General features: G+C 36.9%; 2 protein-coding genes and 1 long non-coding RNA gene across 4 annotated transcripts in view; 1 reads left to right on the top strand and 2 right to left on the bottom strand.

Moving 5' to 3' along the window:
* LOC135166660 (kinesin-like protein Klp98A) overlaps nucleotides 1-8,265 on the bottom strand; it is a 24,474-nt gene extending 16,209 nt beyond the window's left edge. Inside the window, exons 1-2 of one of the 2 annotated variants that reach the window (XM_064129136.1) lie at nucleotides 7,317-8,265; nucleotides 927-996 (exon numbers count right to left, since the gene is read on the bottom strand). In XM_064129136.1, the coding sequence (XP_063985206.1) occupies nucleotides 927-996; nucleotides 7,317-7,363 (117 nt within the window). In that variant the 5' untranslated portion in view covers nucleotides 7,364-8,265. The remainder of the gene's footprint in view (nucleotides 1-926; nucleotides 997-7,316) is intronic. The other variant, XM_064129135.1, reaches the window with a different exon arrangement.
* LOC135166670 (uncharacterized) lies at nucleotides 6,315-9,739 on the top strand. Its single transcript, XR_010299731.1, has 2 exons — nucleotides 6,315-7,200; nucleotides 7,272-9,739. It is a non-coding gene; the product is annotated as an uncharacterized LOC135166670 (long non-coding RNA).
* Nucleotides 9,520-17,373, bottom strand: Ltn1 (Listerin E3 ubiquitin protein ligase 1). The gene is made up of 5 exons (XM_064129134.1): nucleotides 17,213-17,373; nucleotides 16,987-17,061; nucleotides 16,656-16,865; nucleotides 10,491-15,437; nucleotides 9,520-9,738 (listed from the first exon to the last, which is right to left on the bottom strand). Exons 2-5 carry the CDS (start codon nucleotides 17,026-17,028, stop codon nucleotides 9,679-9,681), a joined length of 5,259 nt encoding a protein of 1,752 aa, XP_063985204.1. The 5' UTR covers nucleotides 17,029-17,061; nucleotides 17,213-17,373; the 3' UTR covers nucleotides 9,520-9,678.

Raw genomic sequence — 17,373 nt, 5'->3', positions numbered from 1 at the left:
AAAACAAATGCTGAATCGAGATCCGAGCCGACGGTGAAGATTCTGTACCTTGTGAGGTGTTTCAGGGCGTGCACTGAGAGAAAAATATCGTAGATTCTACGGAATAGATGTGGTTGGATGCATGTTCTTTTCTTTGAAAATAGAATTCCCTTGTTTCAACATTTTAGATTGTCTTTTTATCAGTGGATTTCCTATAAAATTTAGATAATAACATATTCCTTTGAAAACGTGTTATTATTCTATTGAAAATATCTTACTGCATGCGATTCTATTGATGTCGCCTACGATAAATTTTCAGATCGACAGAATGCATTCAAATAATTATTTAAATGTGATGAAATATTCAGGGAATCCAGAGGAACATACGATAGATCTGATCATGAGGTTTGTGTTTGGAGCCCTCAGAATCAACGATTGACGCATACACTTTAATCACACAATCCACCAAAAGTACCCAGATACTTCGTATCATCAGGGATTTATTCCATTGCTACTATTGAAAAACACTGAGGGTTTGAATAAAAAAATAATCCTTTCGTATTACTACATTTTTATCTCAGTGTGTGTAATGGAGATCATCAGAAGGGGATAAAATTCCTCAGTACATTCGATGATGATTTTGTTTATGAGAATTATGGTGATGGCAAAGAAAGTAAAATTCTAATAATTTTATTTTTCATCCCGAAACAAACGTCCAAGTGCGATTATGAAAATAATATCCGGTGGACGGTGTCTACGGCCATTATTTTCATAAATCAACAGATTGCCAAAATTAATAAATCAATATTTCGAGAATACAGCCTCTTCTCTTATAATAATCTGGATAAGTTTCTCCCAGTCCGGAAATACAGTCACGCTCGACTAGCAGCTACTCTCTATAGCTGCAAATGATGACATAAAAACATTCTAAAGTTATCCAAACGTACCTTGCTGCTGAATATCCGTGTCTTCTTGCCATCCATTTGTACCATGAGCTTAGCATTCATAGCCAATTCTCTGCAACAGAAAAAGAAGTTATGAGAGAGAGGAATAAAAAAAGCCAAATGATCGTTAATGGATGGTGGCTATGGGTCAGGCATATTCGAATCTCCCCAATGACTTCCTAGAGACTGTAGAAATAGATCTAGAACAGGAAGTTATGAAATAATAATTTCGAAAATTAGAAATTAATGAACTGAGGAAATAAATGCAAAGCGACACAAATTGTAAATTATTTTATCAACATATCGCGAGAACAACGAGATTCAAGTTAATAATATTTTGTTATCAATAAAAGAGCTTAAATTTACAGGATTTATTCACACCGTCTGTGAATAAAACAACATGAGCTAACAAAACTGATGTTTTTCTCAATAATTCTAACTTTATCTAGTTTGCTATTTGCAGTACCCGAGTGAAAATCTAGTTTAGGTTAAGATCAAAGTCGCATCGAACGAGAGCTGATGATGGTTTTAAATGCGATGAAATAATTGGATCAGGTTCCGATCAATTGTGTAACCGTTTTTATGATCATAATTGGATCAGATCAAATTAATTTGATTTTGTGAAATCATTTGATCTAGTTGGGATGATGCTTGGTAGACCTGAATCTATTTAGAATGTACATATTCACCTCTGACGTAAATGACTGATTCATGAATCAATCCCACATCATATTCCAATCAAATTATCAGTAAAGCCAAAAAAGGGATTGGTTGCGTATATTTATCACAACGTTTATCAAATTAAATATTATCAATGCACATAATGAACAATTTTATCGTAATAAATCAACACCTTATGTCTAAATACATTTAGACATAAATACATTAAGACATGAGGAGTTAATTTAGGACTTGACATCTAAATAAATAATATATCCATGAATATCAATTTGAACAGAAAGAATGAGATAATAATTAAATTGAAGAAAAGCTGTTACAATGCCATACAATTGACAATTCTCAAATATATCCTTTGAAAATTGTAATCAGGTGAGTATGATCATTTAGATCATAGTACTTTCAGAATATCTGACTTCTGATTGACGACAGGGGAATATGACCAAATTTATATGACCTCAGACTACGATAATGTCCACATCATCAGATTCTAATCAGGATCTCCTCAGCGTTGTTGCCATTGTGTCTGCCCACATCAACTGAATCAAATCTGATCAATTTCTGATGAGTGCAGATCTGATCAGATGGAATCCGACTACGATCGGATCAATTTGTGATCCTGACTCAGGCTACCTGACCCAAATTCGCTCGGGTAACTCCGTTGAGCTAGACAGTCCAGAACTTTGATCCAATTGGTCAACAGCTTTCAATTACATGCTTCTTATATGATTTCTTTACGGGCCCTGGCTAAAGGTACTACATGTTAAATACCTAGTCCTGTGTAGTACACAAAAAAATTGGAAGAGAATTACAATTAGAAGGAAAAATTTCCGTTTTAACTCAGCCAGGAATGGAACCCTAACCCCCCAGTATCGCGCCGAGCACTATTACCGAGTGAGCTACTGAGTCCAGTGACTCTAAATAAAAAATGTCTTTACAAGTATGGACTCAAGCGACGAAAAGTAAATAAAAGATATTGAATTAATTAATCACTTTAGTTCCCATTAAAATTCAATTAAAGTTGATCGAAATAAAGTTCCAATTAAAATTCTTCGAGCTGATACTAAATTTGACAACGAATGTAATGAAATACATTTTTCACGCACTTGCGATGTAAAGTTATATTTGCAACTAGTTTAGTTCTGATGATAATGCACTTGCACAGAGGCCATCACACGCTTCAGGCTCTTACCGCCTTTGTGGTTGTGCATAATCATCATCTGTCTACAAATATTGCATAATACACTATTTCAGTATAATTGTAATAGAGCTCCACTGGAATCTTGGAGAATGCCAACACAAATGCAGTTCCGGATACGACAAAACACACGATTCTATTGTCAGTTATCAGACTTTCCTACAGTCCACCAAATGAATGCCTGTGGTTCAACGTTCTCAAGTAGAAATGGGCAGAAAATTATCTTCAGGGCGAAAAATTTATTTACCAATGTCAGTTCAAATTTATCATTTTGCAGATGTTCTTTTTCTATCATTCACACGTGTCAACAGAACACGATAATTTGCACAAATATTAGTACATAAACTTTTTTTTTCAATTTATTTATGTATTCAAACCTATTGGTTTATTCTGCTACAAAAAGATGTTTTTTTTCAAACAGAAATATACATAAAATATCTTCTTACTTCTTCAACATTTGGTAGTCTCCAATATCTTAAAATATCTAATTTATATGAGGTGAAGAACGAGTCAATTAACAATAATGTTTATTTTAAAAATTTTCAGAAAATAGGGAATTTCATAAGATCAAAAATAGTTTACTTTGCATTCCATTAATAAGTTTTTGACGATACTGTTCCCAGAATGAATAGTGCCAGAGCATATGAAATTTTATATCTTAAAAATAAGATAAGACCCTGCAGATTTTTACATAGATTCAAGGAAACCCCAGACTTTATGATATTTAAAACAATTATCTTCCATAAGAACTCAACTGTAAAGTTTCATTAAAAAAACTTGTGTTCTTCTTCAACTTTTCTGAAGATCTGCCCCAAGTTGCAGAATTTGTACGCCCACGTAACGAAAACAACCGTAATTATGGAGAAGACTTGATTTTCTTAAATAACTATGAATAAATAATTTTTAAAAAACGAGGGAAACCAATTTATCAATTTCTCTCGATAGTTTTGCAGATACCATTACATAAGCGTACAAATTCTGTAATTTTGGACCAACGACAGGTGAGATAAATATTGTCTTAAGCGCCAATTTAAATATTAAATATTCCAGTATTTGATATTCAGCATTTAGGGTAGGTTAGTACATGGATTGGTGACCGTTTGGGAAGACCACGTGTTCATCCAAAAAAAACGGTGGGGAAGGCACGAGTGTGGAGACCCAGACTATCCTCCCTACCCAGTCAGTGTGACAGAAAGGGCCATTGAGACATTTTACTATCGGTCGATCGTACGGAAAGGGTTTTCCATGGTTTCCTTCTAGCCCTGTATAACTGCAGGTTAGTTTAGGAAAAAGTCGGCCCCATGGCCCCCTGGGGGAAGGGAACAAAAGGTAAAGGCCCGCAAGGGTATACTTCTCAATAACACCAAATAAAAATATCTATATAATATAAAAGGGACTGGCCCATCAAGAGAAAATCATCACTTTTTGGGTTCCAATTTCGGAAAAAAAAGGTGAACAAACCCTCAGCTGATGGGGATTTTTCTAAATTTTTGAACTCAACTTGGAATAATGTGCAATTAAGTTGGAAATACAGGAGAGCCTTTGACCTACTAACAATCAACGTCCATAAACATGGGGCAGAAGTTAATGGCCCCTCTGACCATCCTCCTGTCCCAGGTATTGAAAACAGCTATGGATAATCCTTCGACTGAGATGCCCTGGTGGAGCCCTCAGTGACTCGCATAGATCTGTTTCCTTTGTTCCTGCAGTGAGGAGATTACAGACGACACCCCATCAACTTCTATGCTGGATGTCCTCAGTGCTTTCCTAATTATTCTTAAGTGAATGAAGGATAGCCCGTGCTAAGGTAGTACTTTGTAAATCCAAAATTTCAGTTTATAGTCAGCCATATGTCAGTCCCTTCCCATAAATGATCTAAAATTTTAGACTAAAATGTTTTGTCTGGGGTCAACTGCTGGGTTTATGATGGTGATAAAAGCAATGATGGGATAAATCTAGCACGTCTTTCGACGTAGAATTTGTTGAAGTTCTTTTGTATTTTTCTCACCATTGGCTTTGTTTAAAATTTTTGTCCTCGTTTGTATGATGACCAGATATTTTAACAACAATATAACTTAATCGAAGTGGAAGCAGGACTTTCCACGTGACTCCTGTACAACTCTAAAACCCCTTATCCTAGCAGTAACTGAATTTTTTTGTTCTCAGCAACGAACTCTTTTCTGAGAAAACTGATTCGTTTGTCATATTCTCTACTCTTTGATTAGGAAGCTCATGCCAGCTGATGACGATACGTTGCGTTGCTAGGATTGAAAACAATAGTCGTTACATTTGGTCTGTAGTTTATGTAATCCTAGTTGCAAACTAGTCGACTAGTTAATATTCAGTTTTCTTCTAAATCCTACAGACTATATTTAAAAATGTACGCTGAGAGAAAAATGTAACAAAACGGACGGATTATTTTTTAATCCATACACTCAGTGTTTTTCAATAGTACCAATAGAATAAGTCCTTGACGATACGAAATATCTGGGAACTTTCAATGGATTACGTGATTAAATTGTATGCTTCAATCGTTGATTCTGAGGGATCCAAACGAAAACCTCATGACTCGATAACATGGGGGTTCAAATCTATCGTATATTCCTTTGAATTCCGGGAGTATTTCATCACACTTAAATAATTACTCGAATCCATTGCATTCCGTCGATCTGAAAACTTGATATAGGCGAGATCAACGGGATCGCATGCAATAAGATATTGTCAATGGAATAATGACTCGTTTTCAAATGAATATGTCATTATCCCAGTTCTACAGAGAACCCATTGATAAAATGAAAATTGAAATTTTTGAAATATTGGAATTCTATTTTCATATAAAAGAACATGCATTCACCAAAATATATTCTGTAGAATCTACGACATTTTTCTCTCAGTGTAAATTTTGGCAAATTATGTTCTGTAGAAAAATGACTGTTTTCAGCCTCTGGGAAGACCACCTACGCATAATCAAAACCTACAATCATCTTCAGAGGATTAATTTTCACATATAATACCACAAGTGGTTCAAAATTATCGAATATTTCCCGATAGATTCGTTGCAAACAAATGAAGGAGTCAAGTTTTTCAGGCTAAAAAATCACGAGTGCGAAGCACGAGTGATTTTTACTGAAAAACTTGACGACTTCATTTGTATGCAGGGAACCTAGAGGGAAATATTCTATAATTTTGAAGCTCGAGTGGTATTCAGGGGATTATTTTTCCTATCCAAATTTCGGCCAAGAGAATTGTGCCATGACATGAAAAGACGTTTATTTGGTTAGGTGTCGTTTGTTTATCAAAATTATCAAAAAATTATCGCATATAATACCACAAGAGCTCCGAAATTATCGGATATTTCCCGATAGGTTCGTTGCAAACAAATGAACGTGTCAAGTTTTCCAGTTTAAAAATCACGAACGCGAAGCGCGAGTGATTTTTCTGGAAAACTTGACAAGCTTATTTGTTTGTAGGGAACCTTGAGGGAAATATCAGATAATTTCGAAGTTCGAGTGGTATTCGGGGGATTATTTTTTCCATCCAAATGTTGGCCGATAGAATTGCACCATGAGACATAATTTTCAACGAATTGCCATTTAATCTGTCAGATACAATTGAGGGTTACTTCATCATTTGTTTTTTTTTATATAGGCAACATGCAAAATTTCCAGTGAAATTTCCAAGAATTTCCGCTGAAATACCGTGTTGGCTATACAAAATAACGTCGAATGGTGCAATCGTAAAAAATCCGAACCGACAATCAACCTAGAATCTGAGAATTGTCACCGAGAGCATCTTCAGCAGTGATGGTCATGAACTGTCATGAATTGTAATCGAGCACCTCCAGCAGCAGGAGGCATCAACTTCCTCGTACCTCAAATCTCGATGTAAATAACCCCGTTGTAACATTCCTTCCTGAATTCAGCAGTGAAGTGCTAAAACGAGATAAGTTGACTTAGCTCTCAGTCTAGTTTTTGATGGTTATCTCCGAATTTAAGAGAGATACGTGAATTATCGTCAAGACATTTTTTGTAGCTCTCCATTCGCTCCACAAAAAAGGTCTGAATAACAATTTTGCTACCTCCCCTAGATTTCAAGATATTCATCAAAAACAGGACCATAGTCGAAAGTAACTTATCTTGTTTTACCACTTCGTTACTGAATTATCGTATCGCGTCCGGGTCTCTACGCTTCGCCACCCTGAGAGGTCAACCAAGTCCTCTACCCCCCTTCGCTCTGAGATTCTCTCGAACAACAAATGGAAACACAAGAGAAAAAATGAAGAGCGAATGAGACAAAAACAAGAGGAAAAGTGACAGATACGACAGGTGGGAGTATGTGTAACACGATGGACGACGCCATCTGGATTATATTCGAAGGAGAGAGACCATCTGAAAACCCTCGGTAAAAATTAAACTATCGTTTTGGACACTCAACATCCAAACTTTTTCATCGAATTCCTGTAAATTAAGCAGGTAAAATATATCTGAACAAGGAAACATCAATTGACGGTGACTCACCTTTTATTGAAGGGGCGAACCCTAACGGCCACCTTCACCGAAGCCATAACTCTCGAAACAAAACAAAGAACAAATGACCAACGAAACAATCACCAACACTCAACTCTTGTTTTATTCACAAAATTTAACACTCCTGTTATGCGTTAAGTGATCCATCGTAATCCTGAATTATTGTCTTCGGGGTTATTCTCGTAAAATGGTAGTTTGCACAGCCACACAACTCCATTATCAGACGCACTTTCCTGCCCCTCAATGTTACGCTTGAGACACTGGCGCACTGACTGGCGACTGAATATTTAGAACTTGTGTGAGAGGGTCAGTTGATGGTTGGCCACGATGATAGGGCGGTGGGGGGTGATAAGAGGAATTTTCAAACTGTGCATTTCAGACATAGAGGACAGACTGAAGTAGAGGCTCAGCTCCCGGAGGTCAGGTGACCCCACGCCAACAGTAGTAATGATCCCCACGAGAGAGGCGTCGCCGTCGATTTTGGCAGTGGCTCAGGCGCCCGAAAGTTCCCTCACTAATTGAAACATTATATCTCCCTTCCTAATGAATATTAAAGAATGAAACCAACGTCACTTGGGGGGGAATTAAATTCTACGCATTCCGACCAAGTTTCATCCCTTAATCTTGATAAGTGAAAATGAAAAACCACGAGGAAAGTCGGTGAGTGACGACAACCACAATGGAATCTCGGCGCAGAGGTGCTCAAAAATTTCTCCGCTCGTTAAAAAATTGTATCTTCCTTCCTAATCAATATTAAGGAATGAAAGTGATGCTGTTTGAAGAAGAATTGAATTCTCCCCAATTGGGCAAAATTTCATCCCTTAATCTCAATAAATAAATATTAAAAACTGGGAGGAAAGCCGAAGAGGAGCAGTAAACCCAATGGAATCTTGGCGCAGGTACCACGCTTTGATTAAATTACTCTCAAACCCAGAAAGTGTCGAATCAATCGTTATCAGATTTTATACACAAGTATGAGTCAATGACAATATCCAACATCCAAAATTTAATATTTTTAGCTTAATATTTACGCTTTTCGACCACATTTACATTGAAAATCTATAAAAAAGGACAATTGCTTGAATATCCAAATCCCCCTGGGGGAGTCGATCGATATTTCTATTGATTTCGATAGAGAATACCACGACGAATAATTAAAGAAGAATGAAATTCGATTAGTCATAGTAACGATCATGAGGAAATGATTAAAAATAAATAAACATGCAAAATTATCGATAATTCTAATTCGATGAAACGTTTAAATCATAAAACACAAAACCCGATTCTGTAAACTTCATTCTGCAAGTCGAATCCTAAAAACGTAAACGATCTTCGGAATTTACATCGTTAGAACAGTTGCAGCGTACCTCGGTGCACAGGCAAAAAACTTTCGAGAAAAATACCGTCTTGGATTTGCAGAGTTAAAGCAGTCCATTATAATTTAGCTCAGTCTTTAGGCCACTTAGGAATCACCAGCTGTGGGGATTGCCCGTGTGGTTCTTCTGAAGATATCAATCACGTCCTCTGGCAGTGTCCGTTATATATTTCCCATAGGAAAACTACGACGAGGAGATTGAGAGCTTGTGGCTTCTGCCCCCCGTACCCCACCAACTTCTTTTCAAATTTAGTCGATCCACAATCTGTTCGTGCAATAGATGATTTCCTGGATAACGTTAATCTCAGAACTTAAAAAACTAGGGCACTATCAGCAACTTTACAACACTTTCCTTCTTGTCTATTGTTGCCAAATTTGGTCTCACATTTATGTAATTTAGCAGAATGAATCCGAAGGTTCGAATGCTTCGAAATAAAAAAAAGCAGTTGCACTAGACCTTGTGATCTTCCATTGAAACCAAAAACTGAAATTTCCTCATTCCAATGCAACGAAAAACTTGGACTTTTCAATGGGGTGAGAATCCACTGCATAATCAGAAAGTCTCGTAAAGTCTTGTAAAAAAATACAAGATGTGGAACGCTGCATAAGTTGATGGATAATGTTGGTAGAACTCTCAACACGAATCTGAAGACCACACTGGACATAATATGACATCTCCACAGCTTCGTATGAAGTTCTCGGTGGTGTCTGATTCGTTGGAGAAATTTTCAGAATTTCTTACAATTTTTTGAAGAAACATCTCCAACTGGGTTGTAACATTTTACTGCAAATACACGGAAACAAATATAAAAAAACATGACAGACTGAAGAATATTTAATCATTCACATTATACATAAATTCTCCATTTTCTCAGTCATTTCTTCAAAACATAATATTTGCATCGTTTCTATGCCAAAATCAATATGGATACAAATACAAAGGAATTCCGGTGGACATCTTTGATGATTAATTTCATCTCAGAAAACATTCCGGCAGATGGGACACGTCGGTTTTTGGCTCGTGGTGAACCATTTGTACTGAAAAAAAAATTAGAACAAAGTTAGTAGACTGAGAAAGAAAATGGTTTTCGTCGAAAATTCATTTACTTAAATAGTTAATTAGCGGTGTAAGTCGCTAATTGCATCGCTAATTGTTCGTAAACGCGAGCGTTATTTTGGCTCTATTTATGTTTGAGGGAAACATTGCAGTAACATTAATGTAGTTACAGTGTAATTGATAACTCCATTAATTTTCTATTATAATAAAACTCAGAATAAGATCATACTGCTTTCCGAAATTTCAAAATTTTTAACATAATTTTCAGTTGTTAATTTTTGGTTAATTAAAAAAAGTGAATTCATTCACAGATTTTATCGACTTCACTTGTCTGAGGTGGATCCCAGCGTTTATTTTTCTATTAATATCCATTAAAAGGATCGATCGATAGCAAGACCAATGAAAAAACCCGTACCAATCAATCTCATGAAAAGAAAATTTACTGTTCCCTAAATCCTGAAATATTAACAAGTCCTGAATAATCAAACCTGATTAATCTCAGTTTGTCACTCTACTAATTCACCGTTAAAAATACACGTTAATTAGAATAGTGCTGGACTGCCTTGACTAGAGGAGAATAGATTTAATAAAATGTTTCTCTCAAATAAATAGATATTCGGCAAAATGTTTCCCCAAGTGTAATTTACTAATAATCAAACCCGAAATTGATATTCTACGATTTCAAAAATAAGATTTGAAAAATGAAAAAATGCACTTTAAAACGATTCCTTACCAGACAACGTGCGTGATATTTCTTCTTGCAGGTACGACACACAATTTTTGGTATCTTATACGTATTATAATGAAAAATGCTGAAACAGATGTAGCACTCTTCAACTCCAGCAAATTTCCTATCCAGATTCGTCTTCCACATATTGAGCCCTTCCGAAATCGAGCCATTCTGGTGTGTCAAAAATATTGACAATTGCTTGTGATAATTTTTCCAGGTGGTTTTTCCACCTATCTCTTGCCCTGACTCAACAACAACATGCCCCAAGGGATAATTAACAGGGAGCGCCATACTCAGTTCTAATTTAGTATCGTCCATCTGATAAAAAGCAATAACAGTTCTAACATTGGGAAGTACTTTGATATGCAGATTTTCCATATCTTTCAATTTTTCGTTGGACAATTCCTCTCGACAAAGAATAGGACTGACGTAGATGGTTGTGACTCTCTCCATTATACTTGAAATTCTAGAGTCTGCCGTACTCCACCATTGCCTGGCCAGTGCTGGTAACTGTCTCAGGCACTCGATATAAATCGAGCAGACAATTTCGTCGATCTTAATCGCACTCGGGTTGTCATCAATTGTTATAATTAATTCTCGTTTGAATATCTCTATATCCCGATCCACAATTCCTCTACTCCTGCTCTCCCGCAGTATATCCATAGGCATAAGCCTGAAGAGATTATGCATTAAATTTGGAAATAGCTCGTTCTTCAGGGACTCAGCATAATTATACCTGAGATCAGCATCTGCCGCCTTACACATCTTCAGTACCACCATCCATTCCAGTAAATAAGCCAACGTATAGGTGTACGAATCTGTATGACTTTGAATAATATAGCTCGAGGGATCATGGCGACTAAAATCAATCAGCATAGCATGGACGATCTTCTCATTTTCCAAAAGACTTGCTCGGAGTTTCATGAAATTTAACGTATTGGGATTAAAATTCTCCCCGTCAATCGCTGCTTTATCCTCGTCCACCATCTCTGGAATCAGACTTGTCAGAAGATAAAAGCATGAGATTTGTATGGACATCAGAGAGGATGTAAATCGCATCATGGTGAATTCCATCAATTGATCCGTGTTGATCCTCGAGGAGTTTTTCCTGAAGACAGCTGTGTCTAAAACCGTCAACGTTTTTCCTAAATGATGGAGAACAATGACTGGGGCCAAATGATCATCTGTCAAGTTCAATAGATCTGCGTAGAACATCCACATTTTCACAATAATCTCATTTACATCCCGAGCGAATATTTCCTTCCATTCTTCTTTCAGATTCTCAGGTAGCTGGACAGTTTTCTCTTTGCTGAGCTGTCGTAAAACTACTTGGAATTCGAAGAAAAAATCACTGACAGCTGATATGAAGCATCGTACTTTGCCGTCCTCATGATTTTCCTTAGATTTTTGAATTGATAGAAGCCATGATAAAAGATAAATCATGGCAGAGTCCCATACAGAGTCATCTATTTCTGGGACTTTTCGGATGACATCTGTGAAGAGTCTAACGAATTCCAAACGCAGATGAAATTCAGAGAGTGAAAGATGGGCGATATTGGCAGGTTTCTCTCCATCGTGTAAACTATATACCCCTTTTTTGTGTAGAGATATGAAATGTTTGAGAACTTTCAAAGGTCTGGCTAAAGGTTCTTCACCACAAAGGAGTCTTCTGGATATAATGAGAGCATGCATGTGATAGCCGAGGGGTTTTTTAAGTGGATCAATGAGTTCTGCTTCCTCTAAAGTCTGTTCATTTAGATAATCTTCCAAGAATTGTTCTTCTTCTTCTTCTATAAAGACTGAAGACTCATCATTGCCATAAAAATATCTCAAGAACTCATTGAAGACGCTCCCCAATTCGTTACAATACGTCTCCACATTTTCAGCCTCGACAATCTTCTTCCAAACCTTCCTAGGAATTTCTTGTTTCAGTTTCTTGCATTGTTCGTCCAATTGGTCATGAATTATAGCAATACAATCATAATTCTTCGAGTGTCGGTAATGAGTCCGATAGAACGTACCTAAACTTGTGATGAGGATTATAAATTTGAGATTACTTGGGAGATTCATTAAACACTCCTTCAGTGAATCTTGATCAAGGTCTTCCTCATGTAGCTTTACAATTAAGTGATTAATCAGGTGAGCATTGAGTAATGCCCATTTTAAACAAGAGCCCATCATATCTGGTGGCGTTTCTTCTGCTGGAGTGATGAAAATCACATCTTTATCCGTTCTAATTTTCGTCATTGAATTCGGCAGATAGAAATTGCCAGAAATAAGCTCCCCCTGTAGAACTAAAGTAATAACTCGAGGAAGCCAATCAGAAGCAAGTACTTCATGTTCCAAATTCAATAGACTTAGAGTACTCAGAGCCTTGTGATACTTATAATTATTCGAAGATTCTATGAAATCAATAGATATTTTAATAAGTTGGCCGATATTCGTGTCGTCAGAACCATAAAGTCTGTCTAGAAGTAGCTTGTAGCAATCTCTCTGGACCTCAATAAAATGTACATTTGTTCCCTGTATTTTTTGCTGAATTTTCACAAAACCGTTCTTCCACTTTTCTTGGATTGACTCTTTAAGCTCAACTGATAACTTCTCGTTGAGATTCAGTTCAAAAAGTGTCTTGAGCATTTTCAAAGCTCCTAAAGACAATACCGTATGGGCCCACGTTAGTTCTAAAAGCTTGCTTATCAACGCCGTAACATTTTCCAATATTTTATACTCTGATTTGCTGGAAACTGAGCAAAGAATCTCCGAGATTTTATTAACAGTTTCGTCATTCACTGTTAATTCACCATCAGTCGATTCAAAAACTAGTAAAAGTAGTCTCATATCGATATTTTCTACGGTCCCCTGTAGAATCATCGCATTGCAAATGTCTGTCAAGTATTCGGTTATTCTGGGCGTCCGCAACCAGTCCTTAATCAAATTATCTCTTCTATTTTCCGGCCGAAGAGCACACGTCAGGGCCGAATTCAATAAAATCTTACTTTGAAGACTATTCAAAGAATTTAGAACGTGTTCCTTCTCCTCATCAGACATATATTTCCATACAGTAAAGGTCAGTGCGATGGCTTCTTGACAACCACTCTCAAGTAGGGGCTTGAGGTTGTCATTATAAAAATTCAGGAGATTTCCGTTTTCCTGTTGACGTTGTGCTAACGATAAGAAGAGATCCTTAGATTCAAATATGCAAAGTAATCGAGTCAAATAAATGATATTCGTATCAGATTTGTCGTCCTTGTTCCTCTGTATGTACGAAACACAAAGTTTGCTCACAAATTCCTCTAATTCCTTCCTGAACACCTCATCTTCATCAAGGGTTAACGGTACGCGTAGATCATCTACATCAAGGGTTAACGGTACGCGTGGATTATCTTCATCAAGGATGAACGGTACGCGTGGCTCATCTTCATCAGGGGTTAACGGTTCGAGTAGATCATCTTCATCAGAGGTTACTTCAGCATCTTCATTGGCGGTTAGCCAGTTATCTTCATCAAGGGTTACATCATGATCTTCAGCGGCTCTCCTTTCTTCCTCAATCACTCCCCCAGTCACCTGCTCACACTCGATGAACCTTACTCTCTTATTTTTTTTAATCGGATTCTCTGGGTTCTTGAGACTCGACAAAAACTTGATTTCAGCCATCTGAACACTATCAATTATCAATTTATTGTGAGATGTTAGGGCCGTCGTATTGATTTTATGGAATACTGATTCAATCTGCTCCCAAAAGGTTTGTATCAACTCTGAATAAATATTGTACTCGTCATTGTTTCGATTTTTACTCCAGTATTTGATCAAATTGGCGACTTCACGGAAGATTATTGTCTTGGTCGGCGAAAAGTCATTGATTGATGATTCAACGATGGGCATCAGCTGATCCTTCAGAAGAGCTTTACAAAGTTCATTGTCTTGATTATTCAGAATTATTGTGTATTTTAAGCACTCAACGAAGGCTGTCGCAACTGCCAACATCTCAGATTTACTTGTCACGACCGTCTTAACGCTGAATCCTTGTCTCATATTTTCGAAGAAGTTTATAAATAGTTGGGATTTATTCTCAATATCGAATGTCGGGAATTTTGAAAGGAAGGGGAGAAAATTGGGGTAGATTGCAGACGCAGATCCTTCTCCACCACTCCTCAAGATTTTCCAGAGTTTTGGGAGAACCAATTTTTCGATGCTGACGAATGACTGCCAGTCCTCGATTTTATCGATGGCTACGAGGGCGCATTCCCACACCGCTGAGAGAATTCCTGGGTCTGATTCGGCAAGGCTGTTCATTATTATGGTCATTGCTCGCTTCTTTTCTCCGTGTAGAAATGCTGGAGCATTAGAGACGATAGAAGCTAGGGCATGGAAAAATGCTGTCCTTATTAGAAGCACTTTGTGTCTTCCCAATTTCCAAAATGTGGGGGATGATATTATCTTCTGGTTGATGTCCATGGTTTGCGTTATTTGGGCCAAAGGGACTTGCTTGAGGTAATGGGCATAACCCTGCAGACAGCAAATCAAAGTTCTCTGTTCCTTGGCTTCAGTTTCCTCGGGTGTTTGAGTCTTCTGAGTGAGGACGGATTGTGGTGGTCGGGGGAGGATGTTATCTTGAATGTAGCCGAGGATTTCACATTGACAGTGAATAAGGGCAGGGACTGCTTTGGCTTCTGGAAAGGTTGAATCGAAGGAGTTGAGGGCAGCAGAAGCAGCTGGAGGATAGGTGTCGAATTGAGAGGTGTACCAACAACCGGCAAGTTGTTTTAGGTAGAGAGCTAGGGTACGGCCAACTCGATGCACCAACGCAGAGTGGGCTACTTGAGAGGCCTCTCGTACACGATGCTCGATGTCCACGGCGAGGACACAATAATTACGGGGCCACAAAGGCAAGACATCGGTCACAGAAGACATGGGAGCATTTTCGCAGAGATATGTAAATTCTTGAAGCGCCTGTGAAAAAGGATATGCTGAAGGATCGGTCGATTTTTCAACACTTTTGAACAAAAACATCCTTATTAAGGGGTTACTCTCATGTGATCACTTCGAAAAATCGATTTTTTTTTATATTTTGACAGTAAAACCTATTGAAAACATGCTGTGAAAAATTCAGACCGAAATTCATAGTATTTGATAAGCTACAGCTCATAGTCGCCGACGTGTCGTAAGCCACTGTCTACCAGGCTTTAAACTTTAAACGCGTTTTTTCGAATCATCATTTTCTGAAACGGTCATGGTCCTAGAAAAAAAAGTATTCAACCGATTGCTTTAAAATTTACATATGTTCTTCTACTCATTTATAGTTATCGTCCCTACCACAATTGTTTATTTTCGAAAATATTTTCATATTTTTTTTGAACAATTTTTAGCGAAAAAGAACAAGATTTTCGTGACTTTTTTTTGAAGTTCGATATTTTTTTTTTTCCAATGAAATTTATTATATTTGGTAGGGACGATAGCCGCAGATCTACTGAATAATAATCCATTCGATTTTTTTATCTCAGACAACATGAACAGCCGCTATCACCTTGACCAGTGAACTACCTTTTTTTGTTGGGGACTACTTTGACGTTAAAAAAATATATGTTAAAAATGTAAAAAACGAAAAAAAAAATTTTTTTCGTACATTTCAAAATATAAATAAAAATATATTAAAAAATCAACATGATTGAAGTTTGTTGTCGCATAAAAAAAAATTTCCTAAAAAGTGGTAAAATGTAGGCGTTCACATGAGAGTAACCCCTTAACAGAATTCTATGACAGAAAATACTTTAAGTTGTATCGTGTTGAATACGATGAATATGACGCCGATCATTTCTGACGCGAATAGAACAAAAATCAATCCAAATTTATGGTTGACAAAGATGAAAATTTTCAGATACTTGTAACCTTCATCTGCTTTTTGTTATGATTTTTTTTTACGAGTTTGGCAAACACACGAATTGATGAATTTCGTAAGGATTATTTCTCTTTATTTATAAAAGTTTGCAGAGCTATAGAAGGAACTGTCAATGGAAATTTGTGTTCAATTGTCTGTGTGACCACCTGACGTGTTAAGACAAAATTAATATGCGATCATCAACTGCTTCGCCATAAAAAGCGTTTTTCAGTACTAAATTCGTTAGGAATCTATTCAACGATTCAATACGATGATTACAGAAATTTAAATACCTTAAATTTAGTTATTGGATCTTTCTTATTCATTTTTTTTAACACCAAACGAAATTCGGGATTGATCGAATTGATATCCCCTTCGCCGCTGGCACTGATAGACAATCCAGGTAGCACAGGCACGTACCCGCCATCCCTAGCTGCAGAGAATCCCACGAAATTCGGTACCGATGACCCCAAGAGTTCAGCACTTCTGCTACTGTTTGATGGCTAAACATTATAAATTATTAGAATTCCCCCGGGAATCAACAGCTATCAACCGTTATTTACTAACATCAATTTATAGGTTAACTACAGTCTACATATCAAAACTAATTCATTAGGAATTTACCTTGGCGTTATTCTTCGTTCGTTGAGCTTTATTTTTTCCCATTGTTGAATATTCACGTATTCAGAATCATTTGTGCTGTAAAAAATCAGGTTATTTATGTTTTATTCTTCCAACAGGTCAATAGTTTGACGTGCACATTCGACGATTACCCACCGAGTATGAAATGGAGTACGAAATATTACTAGAAAAATTTGTTCATATTCTTTATTATTGAAACGGAATTTACCTTCTCAATGAGTGCTTCCATAAATAAATTGCAAGGAATATTTTTTTTGATAAATTTTCTCAATTATTGTGATCAGCTTTAGGCTTTTCCTTTTGTAGTTAGTGGTTTGCAAGGCGAATCCAGACTGTGACCGTTAATTTTTATTCGGTATCACTCTGATT

Source organism: Diachasmimorpha longicaudata, chromosome 10 (genome assembly GCF_034640455.1).
Source record: "Diachasmimorpha longicaudata isolate KC_UGA_2023 chromosome 10, iyDiaLong2, whole genome shotgun sequence".
In the NCBI taxonomy this organism is placed as follows: domain Eukaryota; kingdom Metazoa; phylum Arthropoda; class Insecta; order Hymenoptera; family Braconidae; genus Diachasmimorpha; species Diachasmimorpha longicaudata.
The sequence above is the reverse complement of the archived record's forward strand: the minus strand, read 5'-3'. Positions and strand labels throughout refer to the sequence as shown.